This window comes from Hemicordylus capensis, chromosome 5 (assembly GCF_027244095.1).
Source record: "Hemicordylus capensis ecotype Gifberg chromosome 5, rHemCap1.1.pri, whole genome shotgun sequence".
Lineage (NCBI taxonomy): Eukaryota > Metazoa > Chordata > Lepidosauria > Squamata > Cordylidae > Hemicordylus > Hemicordylus capensis.
This window is the reverse complement of record NC_069661.1, coordinates 45,501,276-45,526,172: the sequence shown is the minus strand read 5'-3', so window position 1 is coordinate 45,526,172 and position 24,897 is coordinate 45,501,276. Positions and strand designations below refer to the sequence as shown.

Sequence of the window (24,897 nt, the reverse complement as noted above, 5' to 3'; positions counted from 1 at the left end):
TACTGATGGTGTCAGGGTTACTTGCCTGTTAGACTTCACTGCAATGTCTGCATGGAAGGGTAGCAGGAACCACTGCAGAAGCCTCAAGTGGAAGTGGGCCCACAGGACTGACTCCAAGGTTGCCACCATCAGGCCAAGAAGCCTGAATAGGAACATCAAGTACGGGAGTTCTGAACTCAGGAACTTGTGGACTTCTGTCTCCAGGGCTTGTCTGCATTCCTGTGGGAGGAATAGCCTGTTGTGCTGAGTGTCTATGAGCACTCCCCGATGAAGAATCTGGTGCCTTGGTTGTAACTGGCTCTTTTTCCTGTTGATCAGGAACCTGTGATTGTTGAGAGCCTGAAGGGTGGCCTGTAGGTCCTTCTGGGCTGTCTGACATGTCATGGATTTGATGAGTAGATAGTCCAAGTACCCATAAATCCTCATGAGCCGCAGTTGTGCTATCACAGGCGTCAAGACCTTTGTGAATATGTGGGGAGCCGATGAGAGACCAAACGGGAGTGCTCTGTATTGGTAATGACCCCTGAGTACAGGAAACACAGGAGGTGGCGACTGTCCTGGTGGATTGGAATGTGAAGATAAGCCTCCCTGAGGTCTATGGACATGAGAAAGTCCAAGTAGTGGAGCGCCTCTGCGATGGAGCTCAGGGACTCCATCCGAAAGGTGCGTTTTCGTGCAAAGCGGTTCAGGTGTTTTAAGTCCAACACGGCCCACAGGGAACTGTCCTTCTTTGGTATGGTGAATATTATGGTGTAAACCCCTGAGCCTTGCTGGTGTAGTGGGATGGATTCCATGGCTCCTATTGCCAGGAGATGGCAAATCGCCTCTTGTAGAACTTGATGTTTTTGCTGGCGTTGGGAGGTCAGGGTGGTTAAGAATCCGTGAGGAGGTCGGCTGGTCAACTCTATGGAGTAGCCCTCCGTGATGGTGGAGAGCACCCACTGGTCTGATGTGGTGGCCTCCCAGACGTGTCAGTGAGAGGAGAGGTGACCACCGAGGGGCACCTCTCCCACCCCGTCATGCCTCTTGTTTGGACTGCTTGTTTTGGGCAGCGAATGAGGCCCTGTTTCCAAAGGCCTGCCTGGTTGTTCTAGGCCTACTCCAGTAGGGACGCTGTGATCTGAAGCCCCTGTCTCGGCCTCCAAGGGGGAGCGAAAGGACTGAAAAAAATGCCTTCCTTGAGGACGGTCCTGTTTTGTTTTTGTTTTGTTTTGTTTGTTTCTGTAATGCAGCAGGCATGGATTTCTTTTTATCTTTAGACTACACCAAGATGTCCTTTAAGGCTGCGTCACCAAATAGCTTTTCGCCATCATAAGGAACTGCGGCTAGGTTGGTCTTTGATGCAGCGTCTACCTGCCAGTACTTCAGCCACATGTTGCGAGGGCCTACCACTGAGGATGTGGCTGCTCTAGATGCAAAATGCAGGCAGAAGAGTAGCATCTGATATAAATGTTTGCACCTTGTGCAGCTTTAATAGGGTTTGGTGCAGTCTGGCTGGGTCCGAGGGCGGATCCTGGATTAAGTCATCCAGCCAGACTAGAGACGCTCTCGCCACCATCGAAGCGGCTGCCGACAATTGACAAAGTTGTTGATTCATTTGTACGTTTGAGGGCCCCTTCAAAGCTTTTGTCTGTGGGGTCCTTAAGGACTGACTCCCCATCCCTGGCCAGAATTGCGCCAGAAATAAGTTGGATGATCAGAGCATCCGTAGGGGGTGTAGTGAAGATTTCACTGTCCTCTTACTGGAAGGTATGAAGCCTATTAGCCACCGCACTAGCCCTTTTTGAGAAGGTGGACAGTGTCCATTCTGTTTCAACTGCTTCCACAAACTGTTTGGGGAGCGGGAGAAACATATTAGAGGTCTTTGCCCCAGGAAACACCAGGGCATTTTTCCCGGTTGGTTAAAGCTCTTGAGAGGTGGGCGGGCTAAGATCTAGGGCATGTATGGTCTTGGACATGAGGGACGCCAAATCTACCGCCTGGAAAATTCTGATGGGTGCTTCTGAGGACTCTGGCTCTTGGCTACCGTACCATTCGCCCTCGGATCTTGGTTGCTCAGGATCTCCCCCACCCAGTGGAGATGTAGGGTCAACCTCTATAGGAATGACTGGAATGGGCTCAAGAGGAGGTCCTTGTGGGGTCTCCTGAGGAATTTTGATGGGTATGGCCCCTGTACCCCTTGGGGTTAGTACTCTGGGGTTAGGGGAGCCATGATCAGAGAGCTCAGATGAGTGTACACTGCGTTCACTTTGTCTAGACCTAGATCTGGCTTTTTTAGACTTTTTCATGTGCTTCTCTCTTTCTTAGCCTTTTTTGCTTTTTGGACTTCAGTTTATCATATTTCTCAAAGGAACTTGGCAATAAGTCCTCAAAACATGACCCCTAAGTAGGTGGCATATCCCATTTGAGTTAAAGTCTGGGTTGTGGTTAAATTCGGGATCAGACTAGATGACCTTGAGGGGACCAGGGTGGGGGGAGCAGCAGGTTCAGTAGATTCATCATGGGCCGAGCTCACCAATTCAGATGTGCCAGTTGTAGCTGAGCTCCTCGTCACCACCCTGTGTGGGGGGGATGGGTGGGAGTGGAATTGCTTTGTAAGAGAAGTGCCCGCTGACATGATCTCAGGTGCTGTCCCTGCCTTACTTTGTGTCTTCTTGGGGGCTTTCTGGCCAGAAGACACCATTGCCAGTTGGATTGGGCCCACGAGGCCTTCCATGTGCCCCGCGAGGCCTTGATAGGCGTGCGGGGGTAGCGGGAACGCTGCTGCTGCTGGCAGTCGGCAGGTAGGGCTGGAAGGAAGTGGCAATGGAGTCAACACTCGGGCTGCTTCCCTGCCCTCCGCAATGGCCACTGGCCCTGTTTGCTGTTCTGGAACACCGCTGAACAGCTGATTGGAGGTGGTGGTGCATTCTGGAGCGTTGCGACTGAGAACGGAGGCTGCCGACAAAGTCTGCCCTGTAGTGGGCCTCGCAGCAGTTCAGAAAGCCAAGAGACGGCCTGAACTTTTTTCTCCCTCCACCCGGCCCCCGGTACTCTAATATGGAGTACCCTGCCAGCCCTTTCCATGCAGTATAAAGAGGAAGAGAGAGGGGAAGAAAAGGTGGGGGGAAGAGGCTGAGAAGTGGAGGCCAAGTTAGGAGGAAGGAGAGAACAACTCAGAAGAGTTGGGAAGGAGCTTCCTGGAGCCTTGCAGGACTAAAAGAACTGAGGTGGGTTAGCTCCTCACGGCGTCAAAAGTGTAACTAATTAACTTAGTCCTGCTTCTGGAGTCACATGGGATTGCATAACCCTCACATGAGATGCCCTTGGACTCCAGCATCAGAGAACAATAATTTGTATGTCAAAACCTGACCCTTAATTAGACCTACAGCACTAGGAGTTACCCTAGTTTGAACCCTGCACAAAACCCATTGCCTTGTTAACCTTATTTTAATTTTATTTTATTGTATGTAATCCTGCACTTTTCGACAGGCTTACATCATTTTTAAAAAACTGATAATCCTGTCCTATAAGGATTAATAATACTGTCCCATAAGGGCTCACAGTCCTTTTAAAAAAAACAAACAACAAAAACAATACAAATACAACAAATATTTATATACCGCTTTTCAAAAACAGTTCCCAAAGCAGTTTACAAAGATAGATATAAATAAGTAAATAAATAAATAAAAATGGCTCCCTATTACTTATTTATAAATAGGTAAATAAATAAAAATGGATCTCCAGAGGGCTCACAATCTAAAAAAGAAACTTTAGAAACCAGCAACAGTGCAGGGAAGTGGTAGGTTTTCTCTTTTCTCTAGCGTACTATGAATAGGCGGGCCCTGGTGTGAGCCAATAGGGGTGTGCACAAAATCAGCTTGCCTGGGAATATTTGGTTTTGTGCCTCCTGGCTTAGCTAGAATTTGAGCTGGTTCTGGGGTTCTAAGTTTTTTTAAAAAATATTTCACCAGACTCACTGCTGGGTCTGGGTTGGTGGTGGCGGCTCTGTGTGTGTGTGTGTGTGTGTGTGTGTGTGTGTGTGTGTGTTCCATCTCCTCCTGCCCCGCCGGCCTTCTCCTGTTCTAAAAAGGGCTGATTTGGCCCAGTTGGGGGCCATTCTGGCCCTTCCTCCAGTGGCAGCAGCCATTTGGGAGGCTGCTGCACATGACCAATGGGACTCTGTGTGGCTGGATCATGACCCAGGGGAGGGGAAGATGACAGAGACACCCCCCTCATGTGCCAACCCGAACCTATCTCAATATTTTAATGTGTCTTTTTTATAATCTTGTTTTAAAATTTTATTGTGAGCCGCCTTAATGAAAGGCAGGGTATAAATTTAACAATAAAATAAATAAAAAATAAATATTGGTGAGTCTGGAGGGGATTTTTTTTTTAAAAAAAAAACTTAGAACCCCTGAACCAACTCTGAGCCGGCTCAGGGGACTCGGCTTGAGGTCGGGCGGGTCCTCAAGCTGGCCTGGTTTGATGGCGAACCAGCTCAACCTCGAGCCGGTTTGCACATCCCTAGGAGCCTACTGTGGCAGAAGACCTCTCACCCATGTATGTTTCTAGGAGAAGAGGGAACTGACATTATTTTAAGTGTTAATTAGAGGGACATCACAAAGTCCTTTTCCAGTGTCCAGGAAAAAGTACCAGGAGTCCTTGCTTGAAGGGTGCAGGTATCTCCTCTGGCTTATATTTTTGCAAGTACTTTTAAATCAGTTATTCATTCATTCAGTCTTTATTACGGTCTTTGACCAATAACACAACATCTAAAACAATATAAAATTTTAAACATAGCCATATTAATAACATAACTGTACATTGGATCTAACCATTAGCGAGCAGAGTGCAATGAACTCGTATTGCAAAACAACAGAATTTTGCCACTGTGTGTATGATAGGTGAATTCACATCTGTTAGATATTTGGTGTAGAATTCATCTGATCAACCTGGCAGGTTATGTAAAAGAGTGTCAATTAACCTTTGCCTAAGGTCTATATAAAAGACACACTGCAGGAGCACATGTACAACTGATTCAATCTCTTCAGAGTTACAGGGGCAAAATCTCTGTTTAACTGGAATGCTATTGTATCTACCAGCCAATAATTCTGAAGGGAGGGCATTCATACGGGCCCTCAAAAAGGCCCACCTATGTTTGGGGAAAGTGAGAAGAAACAGATAATCTGCTGGGTGAGTTCTCATCCCACCACTGAGCAGGAGGAATGACATAAATGTCCTTGACGGATCTTTCTGAAGCTCAATATCCCAGATCAGGGTTTCTTAACCTTGGGCCCCCAGATGTTGGACTACAACTCCCATCATCCATGCACCCCTGCTTGATCCCCATCCCCCGATGTCCTAATAGGCCTAGATAATTGGCCCTGCCAGTTGCATCTCACTCTAAGGCTTGTATTGTCATACAATTTGATCAGCAGCAGCAAGAGCACAAAGGCCATGTCTGGGGATAATGGGAGTTGTAGTCCAACAACATCTGGGGGCCCAAGGTTAAGAAACCCTGTCCCAGACCCTTCATTTAATAAGTTCTTTGGCCCTGTCCAAACCCACAGAGAGGATGGCCTCAGGTGAAAGAACATAGGTACGGAGTTTCTTGACACAGTTCTCCCACCAGCTCGAGCAGTGCCTATTGAATAGTAACAAAGGAAGGAGCCCAAAGGGCAATATGTTGATTTTTGCCCAATTTATTAGTATTAAATACCAGGCCCTGGCTTCTATCGAGATAATGCCCGATTCCAATCTCAAAAGTTGCATTAGAGATGCATTTAGGAGTCAGATATAATATTCTTAAGAACCCGGCTTGGACCTGCTCCAGGAGGGAATAGTTAGTATAGGGTCCCAGCTGTGCCCCATATAAAATTTGAGCCATCGACTTTGTCTTGAATAAGTTGATGGCAGCCAGAATGAACATCCCTCCTTGTCGCCTGTGGAAGCTGAGAATTGCTGATGTACCTCTCTGTGCCTGAGCAGCAGCATAACTGATTTGGGCAGTCTTCTTCCCAAATTCCTAAAATAGGACCCCCAAATACTTAAAACATTTAACCTGCTCTATGTTGTGATTGTCAATCCTCCATTTATATTTTTTCCTCCTGTTGGAGAAGGCCCAAATTTTGGTTTTCTGATAATTAATATGCAGTTGCTCCTCCTTGCAATAGAAGGCTAAGGCCTTAAGAGCTCTTCTCATCCGCACTGGTGACTGGGACAAAAAGACTGCGTCATCCGCATATAAAAGTACGGGAAGCCATCTTCTGCCAACTTTGGGAAGTGTATATCTAAGCCCTGCAGGCACTTGATTAAAGAGTTTACATAGATATTGAACAATGAAGGGGCCAAAATGCACCCCCCCCCCACCCAGATGTCCTAATAGGCCTAGATAATTGGCCCTGCCAGTTGCATCTCACTCTAAGGCTTGTATTGTCATACAATTTGATCAGCAGCAGCAAGAGCCTCTTATCAATTGAGGAGCCTTAGTTTCCCCCCATTGATTCATTGTTTCCTCTAAGTCTGCAGCTGTCCTGCCATGTGTGTTGTATTAAAGTGGTTGTTGCTTGGTTTCTTGATCCCTTTTGTCAGCAGATCGGTGGGTCAGAAGTAATGACATTCTTCTCCTGGAACTACTTGGTTGAGTTCATTCCACTTTGACTGGGATACCTCTGGGCAGCTATTGGGAAGCGGGGGTGGGGGGAGTGGAATGGAAATGTGGTCTGGAATTTTTCAAAGATCTTTTCTGCCATCTTCTTCTGAGCAGAACGTTGAGAGCAATGATAATGGCCTGACTGTGGGGTGTGTTGGCACAGGGGTCACTCATTATTGCACCCTAACTGCTATTTCTTATAAAATAAGGCAAACAAAGAGCTTCTTCTGCCTTGTTTTTGAGACTTTTCCACAAGCCAACATGAAAGAAAATAACTCAGAGTTCTGAATCAAATAAAAGTTTATTGAAACCTGCTAGAGAATACTACAGTACTGTAATCATGACTTTAATTTGCATTCTTAGGTGACTCTGGTGAAGAACTTCTATTTGCGACCTCTGATGGCAAAATTGGTCTGGTACAGATTTCTGGGGTTTCTCCAGAAGAAAAGTGGAAAATTGGAAATGAGAAAAAGAGAGGAGGTAAGTGTCTCATTTTCCCCCTGAGATCATGGTTATATAATTATAGCTGATGCAGTATGAAATAACTTGACAATTCTCTTTATAACTGTGGTTTACAAATTGTATTGTTTAAGAAATAAGAAATATCTGATATGCTACTGCCATTCCAAAAAAAGGGATTGACATCAGTTCTAGCATGGCATCTGGTTATGATGCTTATAACGTGTGAATTGCCTCCTAAAGTAAAGTGTGTCATTGAGTCGATGTTGACTCCTGGCAAGCACAGAGCCCTGTGGTTGTCTTTGGTAGCAATTGTTTTTACTGACTGCACTTCCTAAAAAGCTGATTTGGGAAGCTTCATGTCTGGGACAAAAATCAATTCCACCACCTTTCCTTACAGTTCATTGTATTTCTTCCTTAGCATTTGGCCACCCTTTTATTGCTAGGCCACTGCTGCAAGAAAATTAGATGTCATCTGACTTAGAGAGAGCACAGTATGCCTGCCTAAAGGAAGAAGAGGCTTCTTCCTATTCACTGTCTGTTGAGGGAGGCTTGTGTGGATGTATATGTATTAGAGAGAATGGGAATACATGCAAATCTGTGTATGTAGACCTGAGTATCTGTGGCTGTATCTTGAAAGAAGTTTGGGTTTTTCTGTGCTAGATGTCTATCAAAATTTATTTAAGGCATTAGTTATGTGAATTTGACCTGGCAGATCCACACAGACAACATTCAGGAGTCTGCTACTTTCTGGTGCTGTAAATTACACCATGTTAAAGAGGCAAATGTACCTGTTTCCAATTTTCCACCCCCACAAAAAAATCCATTGGATACAAACCCTGGGATGTATTGTCCTTGTTCACCTGCCACTTCAACAGGACAAATGTGCAGCCAGTCTCCTTTTAATCTTGATTAGCATTTGATGAGAAAATTAAAAATACAAATGAAGCAAGTCTGATTGCAGTTCTTACCATGTAATCAGTCTGGCTTTGATTTTGCATTTGTGCAGCTTTCACCAGAGGGTAAACGAGAAATAAATAAAAAGGACAAGAATCCAGAAGGACAACCAAAACCAGAAAAGAACACCCAAGCATCCTAGGGGATAGCACAGCTGCTACTGAGTAACAGAGCTGGGTGGTTATATGATTCTGATTAAGGAATTAATGTCCCAGCTTCATGCAGCTTCATGCAGGATTAATGTTGTTACATTTATGAAAAGGAATGCAAAGATCTAACACTTCATCAAAGTCAGAGATGCTCTCTTGCAGTATAGACATGTGATTGCATGTGAGTGTAAAAGAAGGGGGCTGGTGTACACCTTACCATCCCATGGGCCAGACTAGAATTGATAACGCTTCTTCAGCCCAGTACTAAAACTCTGATTTGAGATGATGTGATTTACTTTGGAAGCACCGTATTTGATCTTTACTACAGACCTTAATGTCATGCCTTCCAGAGCACTTTTTTGGGTACATCTTAAAAATCTCCACATGACTTCAGGTTTCTGATCAAGATTAGTGAGCATGGCCAGTTTATACTTTTTATGGTAGACATGGCTTGCCATACATACATTGGAAAGGAGATACCAGTACACACATGGAAGATGGTGAGGCTGTTCACACAACCAAAAACCTGTCCTATCCAGGTTTGGGAACTGTGCATGCTCCCAGTTTCCAGTTTTGTGAAAGCAAACAACTAGGTAGCAGGAGGGAGAAGTGATTGTGTGGGAGACAGGAGCTGGGTAGGACAGTGTTGTCCTACCCAGCTTCCATATCCAACATTTGACCAAGGTAGGAGGAAAAGCTGCCGAAAATTGGGAGGGTGCACAGATCCCAAAGCTGGGTAGGACATTTGTCCTACCCAGTTTTTGGTTATGGGAACAACCTTGGTGTGTATTGATGCTTTGCTGGGGGGGGGATCCCCACAATGCACTGTGCACTTGTGTGGTACATTGTGGGGTTTCTAGAGGCCAGGACTCATCGTCCCAGCCCTGCACGCATGCAGTGCTGATTGTCTGGGAGTGCATTTCACACTCCCAACAGAAGAACTTGGTCGTCTGGGCGGGGGAGTAAGTTTACCAAGCCTTTCCTCCCTCCTGCTGCCCTGTCCGGCTGGTCATAAGAATGACCTCTGTGACTCCCACAAGGGAACACTATCTATGTTACTTTAATGTTATTAAATACTGTTTGCAAATTGCCTTTGAGATTTGAAAGATGAATTAATCCATCAGTTTTATATAAATCTGTTTTGTTTTCTATTTTCCAGGCGTTTTATGTATGGATAGCTTTGACATTTTGGGAGATGGAGTTAAAGAACTGCTTATTGGTCGAGATGATGGAATGTTAGAAATCTATAACTTTGAAAGTGCAAATAGCCCTGTCCTCAGATATGAATATGTAAGTTTATTGTGCCAAATATATTTAGGGAACAAACCACCAGTTTGGTGGGTTCTGTATGGGTGGAGAATGTGAATGTATTTCAGCCTGTAGCTAGAATTACCAGACTGCAGTCTGTGCTGGTGGTGAACCCAGGGAGGCCACAGCATGCTAATCTGTGTGTTCCTTGCCTGCTCCTTCTTCACAGCCCTGGAATATGTCCGAGCAAGTCCAGAAGGACTCGTGCCACTGTTGGCACACACCTACATTTCCTGCACCCCATACATAAGGGCTGGATGTTGCCCACTGCTCATTTCTGAAACTAATAGAAACATCTCACTCAGATCCCATGGATTCTAGTTGTGACCTATAAAACCAGAGCTTCCATACATGGCAAGAGTATTTGTTTATTTTCTCATAAATAAGTTCTCTTAATCTCCCCCCATACCTCCCCACCCTGATGACAAACCACTCTTTAAGAAGAGGTTAAAGCCGAGGATTTTTGATAGAGTTTGGAGTGGGGAGTTGTTGAATGCCCCGAGAGTGCATGTGGGGCAGTGCTGTGGATCATGTGAAGTGCTTCTATGGAATTTCCGAATGTACTGTGTTCAGAAAAACAGATGTTACAAAGATGGATTTCTTTTTTCACATGGGACGCAACTTCTTAATCCTTTATTTAGAACTCAAAGCAATTGGTTTATGCATCAAATGCTTTTTCTCTCTTATTTTTAGGCCTTTTCAGAAAGTGTCACATCTGTCCAAGGTGGCTGTGTTGGGAAGGAGGGCTATGATGAGATCATAACATCAACATATTCAGGTTACTTTCTAAATACTTCAGATTTGTTTGTTTGTTTTGTTTAAATAAAGCTCTATGGTGTCTTTCTGTCTTCAAAAATGCAATCAATGTGATTTGACAAACATAATAAAATAATCACAAATCAGTTGTGATTATTAATAATCACAAACTGAAAATGCATACAGCATCTGTAGAGATACTGCATAGAAAACAACAGACTCAATTTATGCAAAGCAAAACCTTGGCAAAAGGGGATGGTTTTTGTCAGTTTTCAAAGAGGCCAAGAAGGCAGAGACCAGACCAGACTCTCAGGATAGGAACATAGGAAGCTGCCTTATACTGAGTCACACCATTGGTCCATCTAGCTCAGTATTGTCTACACAGACTGGCAGTGGCTTCTCCAAAGTTGCAGGCAGGAGTCTCTCTCGGCCCTATCTTGGAGAGGCCAGGGAGGGAACTTGGAACTTTTCTGCATGCAAGAAGACAAATGCTCTTCACAGAGCGGCCCCATCACCTAAGGGAATATCTTACAATGATCACACATGTTGTTGACCATTCAAATGCAAATCAGGGAGGACCCTGCTTAGCAAAGGGAACAATTCATGCTCACTACCACAAGATCAGCTCAAGTCTCACTTTAGCCACCATAGCAATCTGGAGCACAGCCGCTCCAGATGACTTCACTGAGTGAGCAGTGTCACATGGAATAAATTGTGCCTTCGGGTATGCTGGACCCATGCCATTTAGATAGTTAAAAGTCAAAACCAGCACCTTGATTTGGGCCTGGAAACAATTCTGGAGCCAGTTCAGATTAAACAAAATTGGAGAAATATGCTCCACAAGCAGCCTGGCAGCAATATTCAGCTTCCAAACAGTGTTCAAAGGCAGCACCACGTATGTTGCAGTAATCAAGTCAGAATGTGATGCAAGTATGTGTCATGGATACCAGCTCTATATTCACTCGTAAAGGACCACAGCTGGTGTACAAACCAAAGCTGTGTGAAAGCATTCTTGGTCACAGCTGAGATGTGGGCTTCCAGGAGCAAAGTTGGTCTAGGAATACACCCAATCTGTAAACCTGACCTTTAGAGGGAATGCTATGCCATCTAAAACAGGTTGAATACGCAAACTCAGATCAGCTTTTTTACTGACTATCAACTGACTAAGTTTGTGTGGGTTAAGCTTCAGTTTATTAACCCACTTTCATTCAGTGCCCACCTCCAAACCCCAGTTAAGGGTTTCCTCTTTGGGATCAGGTAAAACTGAGACTTGGGCATCATCTACTTATTGGTGACATCCCAAGCCAAATGTCCTGACAGAAGCAGTTTTAGTTAAATGTTTAATAGCATGGGGACGTGCTGTGGGACCCCATAGCAGATGAAAAAAACAGGAAGCACCCAAACAGAAAAGCGAAAAAGGAGACAAAGTTTCACATTGCTGTGAAAACTTTTATTAGCCCAACACGTTTCAGCCGAGGCCTTTTTCAGGGGCAAAATTTGTAGTGTTTCAAAGAGACCTTTTTGCAGTGGACCTTTGCCTTCTTACACCAAGCTTGGTGTAAGAAGGCAAAGGTCCTCTTGTAATACTACAAATTTTACCCCTGAAGAAGGCCTTGGCTGAAACACATTGGGCTAATAAAAGTTTCCACAGCACTGTGAGACTTTGTCTTCTTTTTTGCTTTTTTTGTGGAACTCCATAGGTAAGTAGTCAAGGAGTTGAACAGTAGCCAGGTTGGTCTCTGGGTCATCTCAAAGAGACCATATTACTCCTATACTAAAAGAGCTACACTAGCTACCAATAAGTTTCTAGGCAAAATACAAGGTACTGGTTATAACCTATAAAGTCCTAAACAGCTCAGGACCTGGTTATTTAAGAAAACATTTTCTTCGCCATGAGCCCCATTATCTGAATATGTTCGTCTGCAGTTACCACCAGCACATCTGGTGGCTACGCAGGGATGGGCCTTCTCTGTTGCTGCCCTGAGACTCTGGGATGCGCTCCCTGCTGAAATAAGAGCCTCCCCATCTCTGACAACTTTTTAAAAGTTCCAAGGACTTATTTTTTCACCCAATTTTTTTAACTGGACTGTGGAATCTTTAAAAAGATTTCAAGGTCTTCATTGACTTTGACCTTCATTGACCCAAACAACATTTGTTTGATGTTGTAAACCACCCAGAGATGGAAGTTTGGGGCGGTCTACAAATTTGAAAAATAATTAATAGATTTCCCCAGCTTGACCTTCTGAGATGTAGGTCCTAAACCAGTACAGAACCATCAGCCAGGAACAACCCTATAAGGTGGTCCAGAAACTGGTGGTACTGAAACACAATGAGAGGTCCAGCATACCCACAGAAACACACCCCTCATGAGCTCCTGTTCCCAGCATAGGTAATCTGCCAAGGCAGCTTCAGTCCTACAGTATAACTAGGTTGAAAATGAGACTGACATGCATCTAAATAATCCATCTCATACAAAACTACCTGTAGCTGAATTCCCATAACCAACGGTGATAAATATGGATTGATCATTGTACATATAACAAGAGATAAAATAATTCTGATATTCAGAGGGTGAAGATAATAAATGCAGCAATCTTTCTTTTATTAGAAAAATGGCACAGCTCTTCTCTAATTCTTCTATGAATCCTGTGAAATCAGGTGACTCGAAACGGGCCATTCTGTTCTGAGCTCAGAACAGGCCCTTCATTTGAAGGGTGTTCTGTTCTGAGCTTAGAACACTTGAAACGGCCCATTTTGAGCATGGAACATTCCACACATCCCTACAGTATATAAATGCAACAATTAATTAATTTATATTTATATTCTGCTCTTCCTCCAAGGAGCCCAGAGCATGGTGTACATGGCTGTGTTTATCCTCACAACAAACCTGTGAGGTAGGTTAGGCTGCGAGAGAAGTAACTGACCAGAGTCACCCAATGAACTCATGGCTTTATGGGGTACAGTACTCTAAGTACCACAACATGCTGGTTGATTGTTTTGAAATATTTTAATTGATGATGGTCTTAGATTCTATATTTGTGACCTAGACCTGACCTAAAAGCAATCTGAATCAGTCATGTTGATAAACACAAACTGTTTAATTTGCTAGAGGACTGACAAGTTTAAATGCTGTCGGATCCCTTCCCTGTGCTCCTGTGTTAGCTTCCTTTCAGTGCAGGATGCAGCAAAACACCTTCTGTTTCTTAGGCTGTGCAATTCTAACAGAATGTGGCAAAACTGAAGAGCATTTCTCCATGAGTGCTTATACATTATAGCACTTCTGTGTTAAACTGGAATTGTGGGAAGCAGTGGTGAAAGAAATTCACGAAGCAGCACCTGTGCTTGGCTAGTGGTTCCCACTTTGGCAAGCACAGATTGGCAGGAGATCAGGGTGAGTTGGGAATGGGTGTTGCGTGACTTACGAAAATTGGATTTGCTGAAGCTGATCCCAAACATATGCAACCCAAAGCCATTTGGGATTGTCTGAGGTAGGCCAGGGCCATGGGCAGCTGTATCTGAATCCAGATGTGGAGAACATGTTATCCGACATGTGGAGGCTAGTGGAGTTGGCAGTAAGCAGAAACCCTCCCTAATCCAGATACCATATACCTGACAGTTGCTGGGCCTGATTTTACACACCCTTTCTACTTCTGGTTAGTCCAGCTTCAGACCCGGAGGTTCCTAGTTCAATCCCCAGAGTCCCTGACAGTGGATCCCTTTGAGTGAAGGTCCCAAGAACCCTTGAGATCAGGTTATGTTGAAAGTTAATGACTCGCTCAAAACTATGAGCTTCATGGCTGATTGAGGGTTTAAACTTGGCTTCCATGTTGGAACCAATTACCCTAATAATAACTTCTGCTATACTATATATCATTTCTGAAAGAGTTAGGAACGTTATGGTCCTTATGGATGGAGAACTCAAGTGTCTCCAGGGAAATACAGATGGACTTGGGGTGACCCACAGATAATTTGGTTTTGCAAGAATCTAAAGAAGAAGAAAACACTCAAGGGGGCCAAAATCCCTCAAAAGTGCTCCCATATTAGTCAGTGGTACAGAATGTCTGTGAGCTCAGACACTTAAAACTCAGTGGCAAGGAGTGGGGGAAGGAAGTCTTCAGCAAAAAGAATGAGAAGTTTCTCAGCTTGTTTCTGTAAAGTTGTCTAATACCATAGAATAAAATGCAGAAACTTTGTGGCTCTCTTACAAGTCAGGTAACGCTTCTGTTCTGAAAGGGAAGGAATTAGACATAGTTAATCTCCCAGGTGCAGGTGGGCATGTTTTGAGGGAATTTCCTCAGAACAGCAACAACTACTACTATTATTGATATACTGCTTTTCAACAAAATAAGTTCTCAAAGTGATTTACATAGAAAAAGAATAAGGAAATGATACAAGTGCCCAGCTCTATGAGAACAGTTTAGAGTTCAGATAATCACAATAAGTCGTAATAAAAGAACGGGCCTTAGCCTACTCTGTAGCAGTTGCACAAAGCTGGAAAGCCCTGTTTTTTAACAATAACGCTTGAATGACAGCGGGATGAAAAAGAGGTAGAACTGAGCACCAATGCACCCTCCTCGCCACCAAAAAGCCCCCCAAAACCAGGGGAAAAATTGCACATGTAGTAAGACCCAAGTTAGAGCAGGGAACCCTGTCTTTGTTGCTAACTTCTGTTTTTTCAGCTAGAGGCTCAAGTAATACATGCATACCAAGGATATAATGCAACATTTTGCTGTGGGTCCATATCTGTCTGGGATATTTTCCTAATTCGTTGTTTTAGGATAAGTTTTACAAATTACTTTCTAGAGTATTTTCATAATTTTTCATATGTGCCGTTTAGGGTGGGTGGCAGGACTTACTACGGAGCCTCTTGATAGAGAATGCGGATCAGGGGATGAACTAAAGATGAGTCATGAAATGCAGAACAAGATTTTATCCTTAAGGTAACATAATTTTTCTTAAGATGCAAGATGGGAATAACTATAATAATCTTTGCCATTTCTTGGCACACATTCTGAACACTTGGATCTAAGCACCTAGCTGTGTCATAACTAGTTGCTTGGCCACTTGTTGGTCAGCTTACAAATTGCCCATCAGAATATTTTGCGATAATACAATGATCCATTCTGTTATGCATTTAGCTGCATCATTTGGCTCTCTGTAAACTCCCCTGAAGGTCTTTTCTTTCTAGTGAGAAATTGCTGCTGTTCTAATGTACTACAATGTAGAGATGTGCACGAATTGCAATTTGAATAATGAATCGCAGCACATCCCCCGCACCTTTAACAGGGAGGAGAGCGGGTCCATACCTCCTCCACTTCCTGTTTCAGAGGTGATCCCCACAGCTATCATTGCGCTTCACCAGCTGCCCTTGCACTGTGCCAGCACGCACATGGCCACACATGCATGGTAGCCATTTGCGTGGTCAGCAACCAGCTAACCATGCTAATATCCGACACACATGCATGGAGACCATGTGTGTGCCAGTGTTGCACTAGGGCAGCTGGGGAAAAGCCACTGGCTTGTGATGATAGCTGGGGGGAGTGCCACCAAAACAGGAAGTGGCGAGCAGCGGAGGAGCAGGTATGGACCTGCTCTCCTCCCTGTTAAAGATGTGGGAGATATGCTGTGATTCACTGTTTTAATCTTGTTTCATACATTTCCCTACTACAATGGATTCCTTCTGCCTCTTTAAGAATTGTATTGCAAAATAGATCTAATGTGTCTGGAGGGGCAATTGTCCCATCCTGCCTCCCTTGTCTAGTATTAGAAAAACTAGAAAAGGGATATATCTGTAATTCAAAGAATGTCATTCCACTATTTTAAACTTTTTGTGCAGTATTGTGTGTGTGCCTTTTAGGATTAAAATTTTGCTAATAAGAAATGTGAACCCAACAACGTTGCCTTTATTTCTGATAACTTTATTGCATTTTTATTCCATCTAAATGGAAAAGAGAATCTAAATTTTTTATCAGGCACAAACTTCTTATCTAGGGTAACTTTGATTAAAGGTTCACATACTGTTTTATTGTTTGCCATTCTCTTGTTTGCCAAAGGAATGAATTAGAACAATTACAGATCAAGGTTCTTCAAGAGCGTGAAAAGTACCAGCTATTCTCTCGATCTAGCACTGCTGTTTCAGCAGTACCAACATTCAGTGTGAATGATAAGTTTACGTTAAACAGAGATGATGCCAGCTACAGCCTTGTCCTGGAGGTCCAGACAGCTATTGATACTGTCTTGCTACAGGTGAGCGTTTGTAGTAGGCGTGGGTACTTAAAAATGTTTATTTCTTAAAAATCCATGAGCCTGGGTTAGCGCTCCCCGCCTCCCCGCAAGGATACATTTATCTTAAAACTGGATGATCTGGATCGTGATCTGTTTCACTCTTAAGAATGGGTTATGCACCTGCACAGGACCATACAGGCAGAATTGACTAGCTCCTCGAAGCTCTTAGCCCTGCCCCTTGCACATGGTGCACTTCCTTAGTTTGGGCAGGCTAGTGTTTCTCCTCGGTTCCTTTCTGACCGCCATTGTGTCAGCACCTCAGGCAGTGAGCTCCTCGGATTGGATCAGTTTCTGTGGAAACAAAATAGAAATTAGTTCAATTATTACTTTATCCTCTGACTCAGACCGGACCAGACTATTCTTTTTCTCGACATTTCCATTTTTATCACGGCTTTACTCGGCTAAGACTCGGAACGGACTCTTGACTATGTATTCTTGTTATTTCCTCTAACTATGGTGAGTGACTAGTCTCTCCTCCCTCTGAAGGGTTAACAGGAAGTGAACCCCTATCCTGACTGACAGGTCGAGCCCTGGAGGTCACCAGCCTGTCAGTCCACCAGGTGAGCGGGACATGAGACCTGCAGGGGGGAATTCTGGGAGGAAGAAAGTAAGTTTGTGCTGGGAGTGCAAAAGATATGCAGCAATGGAGTTTGCTACAGCCGGATTACTATAGATCTTTGAAAAACAGGATTGCAGGGGGGCTTGATTCTCATCAGGAGTTTGGTGAGTTCAAGGGAATAAAGCCAGGGCTTTTGGCTTCCGGAATTTCTTTTCTTTCTTTCTGGATTTTGGAAAGTTAAGGATTTTTAATTATTCCAAGGCAGCTTCTCTGAGCATTGCTGATAGGAGTCATTCCTGAGCTAAGTGACAGAAGGCTGCTAAGAGCTGGTTAAAACTAGTTCAGCCAGTTTATTCATTAACTGACCTGAGTAAAGAAAGGAAATGTTCCACTACCCACATTCCGCAACTCATGGATAAGAAAAAGGCCTTTAAACGTTGTCTCCGCTGCAATGCCAAATTCATCTTTGCCTACTTTATTTGGGGGAGGAACATAACTCAAAGGTTGCTATACATCTTTCCTCCTCACCCCCTGTTGAACAGAGTTCTGGCGATAATCCTACAGGAGTCTGCAGATTGTATATTGTGATTGTTCCCTGGTGGCCCCGACAGCCATGGTTTCCACAGGCACTCAGACTGTCGAAAGGTCGTCACAGATGTCTGCCTCAACGTGAGGATCTTCTAACACATGAGGGCGGAAGGCTTCGCCATCCTGACCTGAAAACTCTCAATTCTTGGCTGGTGTAGGAGGTCACCCAACGTGGGATTACATCCCTCCACATGCTTTAGAAGGCAGGAAGTAGAAATACTTGAAGATCCTTAACCCCTTGCATGTGGGCGGATCCCTCCAGTTCTACTTCCTGCCTTAGCTCCAGAGGACACAATTGCTTGCTCACTTCTTGGTCATTGGGCTCTGTCTTTGTACTCGCTTGTTCTTGCTGACCTGAAAACTCTCAACTTGACTGCCTGGAGGATAGGCTTTTGAGTGACATCCTCCTCAACAACAGGAAGAAATCTACTTGCATCAACCACAACAGCAAGTGGAAGCGATTTAGGTGGTATGAACAGAAGCACGGTTTTCTGCCTCATTCTGCTGCTTCTCGCTAAGTCTTGTTATACCTCATGAACCTGAAGCAGCAGAAGCTGGTCAACATTTCCATCAAAGTTCGTCTGACTGCTATGTCTGCTTGTCATCCTGGATGGGACGGAAAGACAGTTTTCTTGCATGCTGACTCCCAAGAGATTTCTAAAAGGTCTGAACAACCTCTACCCGCCTATCTGATGTCCTACTGAACAATGGAGCTTATCCTGTCTGCTCTAATGGAGCCTCCTTCTGAGCTCATGGCAACGGCCCTTCTTAAACTTGTGATACTAAAAACAGCCTTTTTTGTTAGCCATAACGTTAGCTTAGTGGGTCAGCGAACTAAATGCCCTTCGCATTGCTATGCCCTATACTAAATTTCATGAGGACAGGGTAGTACTTTGCCTGGACCCTGAGTTTAGGTCTAAAGTGGTTACAGACTTCCATATAAATAGCGGCATCATCTTACTTCCCTTCTTCTGGAATCCAACAATGGCTCTGGAATGTTCCCTGCATTCTTTGGATGTGAGGTGCATGCTTCTGTTCTACTTGCAGCTGACCAGGCCCTATAGGAACGCAAAACAACTTTTTGTGGGTTACAAAGGCAAAGTGAAAGGCTGCCAGATTTCTAGACAAAGGCTATCCCACTGGATTGTAGAACTCATTTTCCTGGCCTACAGACATCAAAAGGTGGAGCCCCAAAGACCATACGGGCTCACTCTGCCAGGGCTTATGCTACCTCTGCCGCCCATATGGCTGGCATTAAGCTCAAGGACATCTGTACTGTAGTAACTTGGTCTTTTGAGCATACTGTTGTTAAACACTGCAGCTCAGGCCAACTTCGGGAGGGGTGTGCTTAAAAGGGTCCTACGTAGCATACTACACCCACCTCCAGACTGACAGCTTGTTAGTCACCCATTTTTATGAGTGCAAAGGATCACAATCCAGATAAACAGGTTGCTCACCTCTAACTATTGATCTGGAAGTGATCTGTTGCAGTCATAAGACCCTTCTACCGGCCTCGCTGCAGTATGCGAAGTGTCGAAACATGTTTACAAGAGTAAAAAGTGCCACTCACCTTTTCAAACTGAACTGAATCTATACGATGATTGAATCCAAATGTCGGTCCTTCAGGAACTGAGGAGAAACGCTAGCCTGCCCAAACCAAGGAAATGTACCACATGCAGGGGCGGGGCTAAGCATTTCAAGGAGCTAGTCAATTCTGCCCAAATGGTCTCGCACAGGCGCAGAACCCATTCTTATGACTACAACGGATTACTTCCAGATCAATAGTTACAGGTGAGCAACCTGTTTATTCCACTACATACAAATAATAATAATGTAATGACACTTTGAATCTTGCATTTGTGCAGAATGAATAATTGTTTCTGGAAAAGATGGGTCACTTAATCACTCCCTTCTCTTGATGCTCAAGGATGTAGTGAGGACATACTGAGGCTATAGGTGCAATAATGCGGAAGGACATATTAATAATGCTGAAGGACGTACTGTGGGTGCAGTCTGAAGGAAGCTGAGCACACCTAATCTCACTAAAATAGTGACTGACATCCTCACTAATAAAGCATGCTCGATAGTAGGGTCTGTGGGGCTGCAGCTGAAGCCCTCGCAAAGCTACCCAGATCTTCCTGCGCTCTCCCTATTGTGCAAGAGGGCTAGTATTTTGGCATGTTAGCTGCACCCCAGAAGCTCTCTGTAAGAGCAGAAACATGTCACTGACCCTCAGCAATGTTTCTGCTCTCACAGAGCACTTCTGGAGCGTGAGCAGTGCTTGGAAGTATTTGCGCTCTGGCATAATAGTGTGAGCGCAAGAGGACTGGGGAAGTTGCATGCTGGCTCTAGATGCATCCCTGCAAACGTCTGCTTTGTTAGGAAGGATGTCAGCCACTGGAATTTAAGTCCATAGTCAAATGATTGACATCTCTTGATGTAAGTGAGATTCATATGCACCTAACTTTCTTACCCTTTGGCTGCTATCCTGCATCACTATAAAGCTCTATTCAGACATTATGCCATACCTGCATTCAGATGTCTGCACACATGTACATGTTTTTGTGTGAATGACTGCACCTGCATTCATTTTAAGTGAACCTGGATACAAGTTCCTCAAATGCATGGTGCAGATAGGAAGCGTACTGCTGTACCTGTGCTCAACAGAATGTGAATAACTGTACCTGTGTGCAGGTCTGTACCTGTATATAGTTTACAAAGACTGTGAAGGTGTTGGACATAACAAGTGAATAGGGCTTAACATTTGTTTACATTGACATATATTTATGCAACTATTAGGCTGAAATTCTGCACTCAGTTATGCTTGTACCAAGGATTTGCCAATAATATGTGTTATGGCTTGTGTTGGTTGTAACCTATTTCCTTTTTGCCACTTCTTGGTATGTTCCTATATAATATACATCTTTTCCTTTTTATTGTGTGTATTACTGTTGGGTTATGTAGGGTAACTAAACTGTTGCTTAGTATACTTAATCAGAGATCTAGTGTCTTTTTTTACTATAAGATTCTCAGGCAACATTATTTATCTAAAGAGAGAAGGTGTTCTTAAAATACCCTCATGCTCATCTTCCTTGTTATCTGTTTGTCTCCATAGTGTGATGTTCCAATAGACCTAAAGGATGTGGACAAAAATTCAGCAGTTGTTAGCATTGTTGACTGTGAATCTGAGGTATTTAAAATCTGAAACCTTTTTCAAATAACCCCAAGATCCTATGCTAAGATCAATTTTGTTCCATTGCATATACTCCAATAGCATTTACTGGATAAAGCTTTTTAATAGGGATGTGCATGGAACCACGGAGGCGTGTTCCGGCACTTGGGGGAGTGTGGCTTTAAGAGTGGGGGGGTAGTACTTACCCGCCCCCGCTGCTCTTCCCCCTCCGGTGCTGGACTTGGTTAAAACATTTTTGGGGCTGCAGAGTTCCTCCCTGCTGCCCCTGCCCCCGTCGTTGCCTGAAACGGCTGAAAGAGCTCCCAAAGTTCCAAGAAGTAGAAGCTGGCGGTGGGCGTGCCCGTCGCCGCCGTTGGCGGTGCGCACACTGCATACGTTAATGACGTATTACATGGCGCATACGTCAATGACGGTTAAATGTTTTAACCAAGTCCAGCACCGGAGGGGGAAGAGCGGCGGGGTCGGGTAAGTATTACCCCCCCGCTCTTAAAGCCACACCCCCCCAAGTGCTGGACCGCCGGACCAGCCAAATTCTGGACCAGTCCGGAGGCCTTTTGCATGGCTCCAGACCGGTCCGTGCACACTCCTACTTTTTAAGGCTACTAAGTATTAAAACCAAGGGTTAATTTGAAGCTTGTAATCTGAAGATACATTGTGACTGCTGGAGCTAAGCAGATCTGATGGGAGCAATAGGCATTTTAAAGAAAGAAAATGGTGCCACAGTTAATCCTAAGGAGAGCAGTCTTATTGGGTTAGTTTTTTCTTTAGAACTTTGTAGGACAAGGAAGAGTATAATGAAAATAAAATCTTACTTTGCTGGAGATGTAACAGAGAAGAGCTCCCTGTACTGTAATGTTTTGTTACTGAGCAGAACCTTTACTGAAAAATCTGCCAACTGACTAGAAGAACAGTCTTCAGCATGCTTACGTGGAACCAAATGCCATTGATTTCAAACTGATACAGGGGATTAGGATTTTATATAATTTCAATCTTTAAAAGATGTTAATAATTCTAATTTTTGTGCTTTTAATTTTTGTGCTTTTTTGTGATATTTTCGATCTAGTGACATTTACTATATTACATTATAGTTTTAAGATTTTTAAAATTGTTTCTTCTCTAGTTTCTTCACTTCACTAAAGGGTCTTCTTTTAACACTTTGGCTAATGTCAATGTAGTTTATGGCATGTGTGATACCAACTTTATAACAATTAGCATAACTATCTTTTCAGCTTTAGGCTGAATAAACGTGGGGAATTTGTGTTTGTAAAAAAAATGTCTAGAAAAGGTATTCTAGTTTTCTTTTGAGGTTTCAGCTAAAAGTTTCAAAAACATCCTGTTGATATTTGTAGAAAACTCGTGTTACTAAAATGACCTAACTGCTTTGGTTGTGAACAAAATGAAATCTAAGTTGATGTTCCTGTTTCTGAACTCACTGTTTCTAATTGTCAACATTCCATAGCCAAATGGCAACTTCCTCCTTGCTACATATCGATGTCAGGCAAACACTACAAGGCTGGAGCTTAAGGTAAAGTTTATTAGTACTTAATATGGTTTTAAAATGTGTTTTAATTCTAACTTGCTCATTGAAGCTGTTGATTGTCTAAACTTAGGTTACTTCAGAGGGCAGCAGTAACAATAAAGGTCCTGGGAAACAGCATTCGTGAGAATAGATTGAAGGTCTTTTTATTTTAATCTAGAAGAGAAAATTGACCTTACTTTGGTTCTCCTGATTCATGAAATTATGTCTCAGTTTTCAAATATGTGAAAGATTGTAATAACACAGAGCCAAGTGGTTTACCATTATTTATTGTCTTAAAAGTCACTAGGCAATTGACTATATAATGGAAGTATTTAAATGCTGGAACAAGTCTACTGAAAGAGATAGTATTGTTCTTGTGTTTTTATAACTAAGTTGTACTGAAAGAATGATAAAAATTAATCCTCTTTTCAGTGCATAGTGTCTCAGATTACTTTTGTAAGTACACCCATTTTATCATGGTTAATCTAGGAGAGGAGAGCTGGTCTGGTGGTAGCAAGCATGACTTGTCCCCTTAAGCTAAGCAGGGTCCGCCCTGGTTGCATATGAATGGGAGACTAGAAGTGTAAGCAGCACTGTAAGATCTTCCCCTCAAGGGATGGAGCTGCTCTGGGAAGAGCAGAAGGTTCCAAGTTCTCTCCCAGGCTTCTCCAAGACAGGGCTGAGAGAGCGATTCCTGCCTGCAACCTTGGAGAAGCCGCTGCTAGTCTGTGAAGACAATATTGAGCTAGATAGACCAATGGTCTGACTCAGTATATGGCAACTTCCTATGTTCCTGATCTTCCAGTCTTCAAATAATGGGTTCTTTGCTATTAGCTAAATGTCAGTTGCTGATGTTGAGTCACCCATTATGGCTGTTTGCCCAAACATCCCCTCAAATTATGTGGCCTGTGCCTGTGGGCTTCTAAGAGGCATCTGGTGGGCCACTGTGTGAAACAGGATGTGGGACTGGATGTGTCTTGGGTCAAGAAAAAAGGCCTCCAGTCCATCACTTTCCCAGCAAAGGATGGTACTGTGATGGCACCAGAAAGAAGTGTCCAGAATATGTTTTTAGCACAATCATGATGAAAACCAGCTGAAATGGAGTGAGAACAGAATCCATTACATTTTAAGGGAAAACTTATTTCATGTTAAACACTTTAATAAGATCCGTTGAAAGATTTATTAGAACATAGTTCCAGACATTTACAAAATCCCAAAATGTTATATCTGCCTTGGAGCAGGTGAGAGATTGCAAATGTTAATATATGGGATTGAGTATATAGATGGTCCAAATATTTTGTTTAATACAAAGAATCTATATAATCTACATAAATGGCAACCTTTATTAATAGTATTGGGGATTTTGGCCACTGAACAGAGCTCCTTTTCTAGAACCTTAATTCACTGAGTAACAATCCATTTGAAGAAATATGTGGAGTGTCCCCACTATATGTTGTTGATGGAAATGCCTCGGGGATGATTGGTTGACACCCCAGTTCTGGTGAATGTGGGGAATTTAGCTCAAAAGGGGAGACAGTTCCAATCAGCCTTAATTTGTGCAAGCGTATGAACTCAAGAAAATCAGCTTGAAAGAGAGGTTTTAATTAACAAAAAGGAGTTTATTGACAGAGAAGTAATAAGAGAAATAGACTAAGTTACTAGGTGGTCCTAACGTAAAAGCAATACAAATATGTTTAAAAACCAGACCATTATAAGGCACATTTAGCTTAAAGTTCCAGATTGTGTGTAAATTCCCAGATGGGCTAGAGAGAGTTACTTTAAGATAGAGGGGCAAGGTTTCAGAAATAAGAGAAAGGGATAGATTCAGCCCTGAAGGAGCCAGGCAAGAGGCTATATCACCTGTCTTCACGAAGATCCGAATCGGGCAGCTGGAGACTAACGTCCACCCAGGGAGGTGAAGTGGAAAGCAGGAGAGTTGAAGGAGTTATTGGGGTTGCTCACAAGGAAAGTTCCAGCGTGAGGCCAGCTGGATAGATCAGCAGGGGGATGGATCTCAAATCAGGCACAATAAGAGCCAGCGTGGTGTAGTCGTTAGAGTGCTGGCCTAGGACCGAGGAGACCCGAGTTCAAATCCCCATTCAGCCATGATTGGTCAACACCTCAGTTCTGGGTGACTCTGGGCCAATCACTTCTCTCCCAGCCTAACCTACTTCACAGGGTTGTTGTGAGGAGAAACTTAAGTATGTAGTACACCGCTCTGGGCTCCTTGGAGGAAGAGTGGGATATAAATGTAAGAAATAAATAAATAAATAAATAAGCTAAGCCTCAGTGTGAGGGCAGCGAATTGGCCAGGCAGATAGTGATTTCAGCTCAGGTGGCCCCAGTGAAGGGAACACCAAGGTGGTCTGCTGGAGTTCTTGTTGCAGTCTGATGGGGTCCTGAATGAGAGGCACAAGCGAACACTGCAATGTTTTGCAGTGGGAGTGCCAGGTGTATTGACTTTTATTAGAGAATGTTTAGCATTTGATT

The 24,897-nt window shown here is 43.6% G+C and overlaps 1 protein-coding gene across 2 annotated transcripts in view; it reads left to right on the top strand.

The window, feature by feature from the left end:
* BBS7 (Bardet-Biedl syndrome 7) overlaps positions 1-24,897 on the top strand; it is a 57,090-nt gene that overhangs the window by 24,611 nt on the left and 7,582 nt on the right. For both annotated transcript variants that reach the window (XM_053256038.1, XM_053256037.1), the window contains exons 7-13: positions 6,998-7,114; positions 9,359-9,489; positions 10,201-10,285; positions 15,101-15,203; positions 16,317-16,509; positions 20,811-20,885; positions 22,348-22,413. In XM_053256038.1, the coding sequence (XP_053112013.1) occupies positions 6,998-7,114; positions 9,359-9,489; positions 10,201-10,285; positions 15,101-15,203; positions 16,317-16,509; positions 20,811-20,885; positions 22,348-22,413 (770 nt within the window). The remainder of the gene's footprint in view (positions 1-6,997; positions 7,115-9,358; positions 9,490-10,200; positions 10,286-15,100; positions 15,204-16,316; positions 16,510-20,810; positions 20,886-22,347; positions 22,414-24,897) is intronic.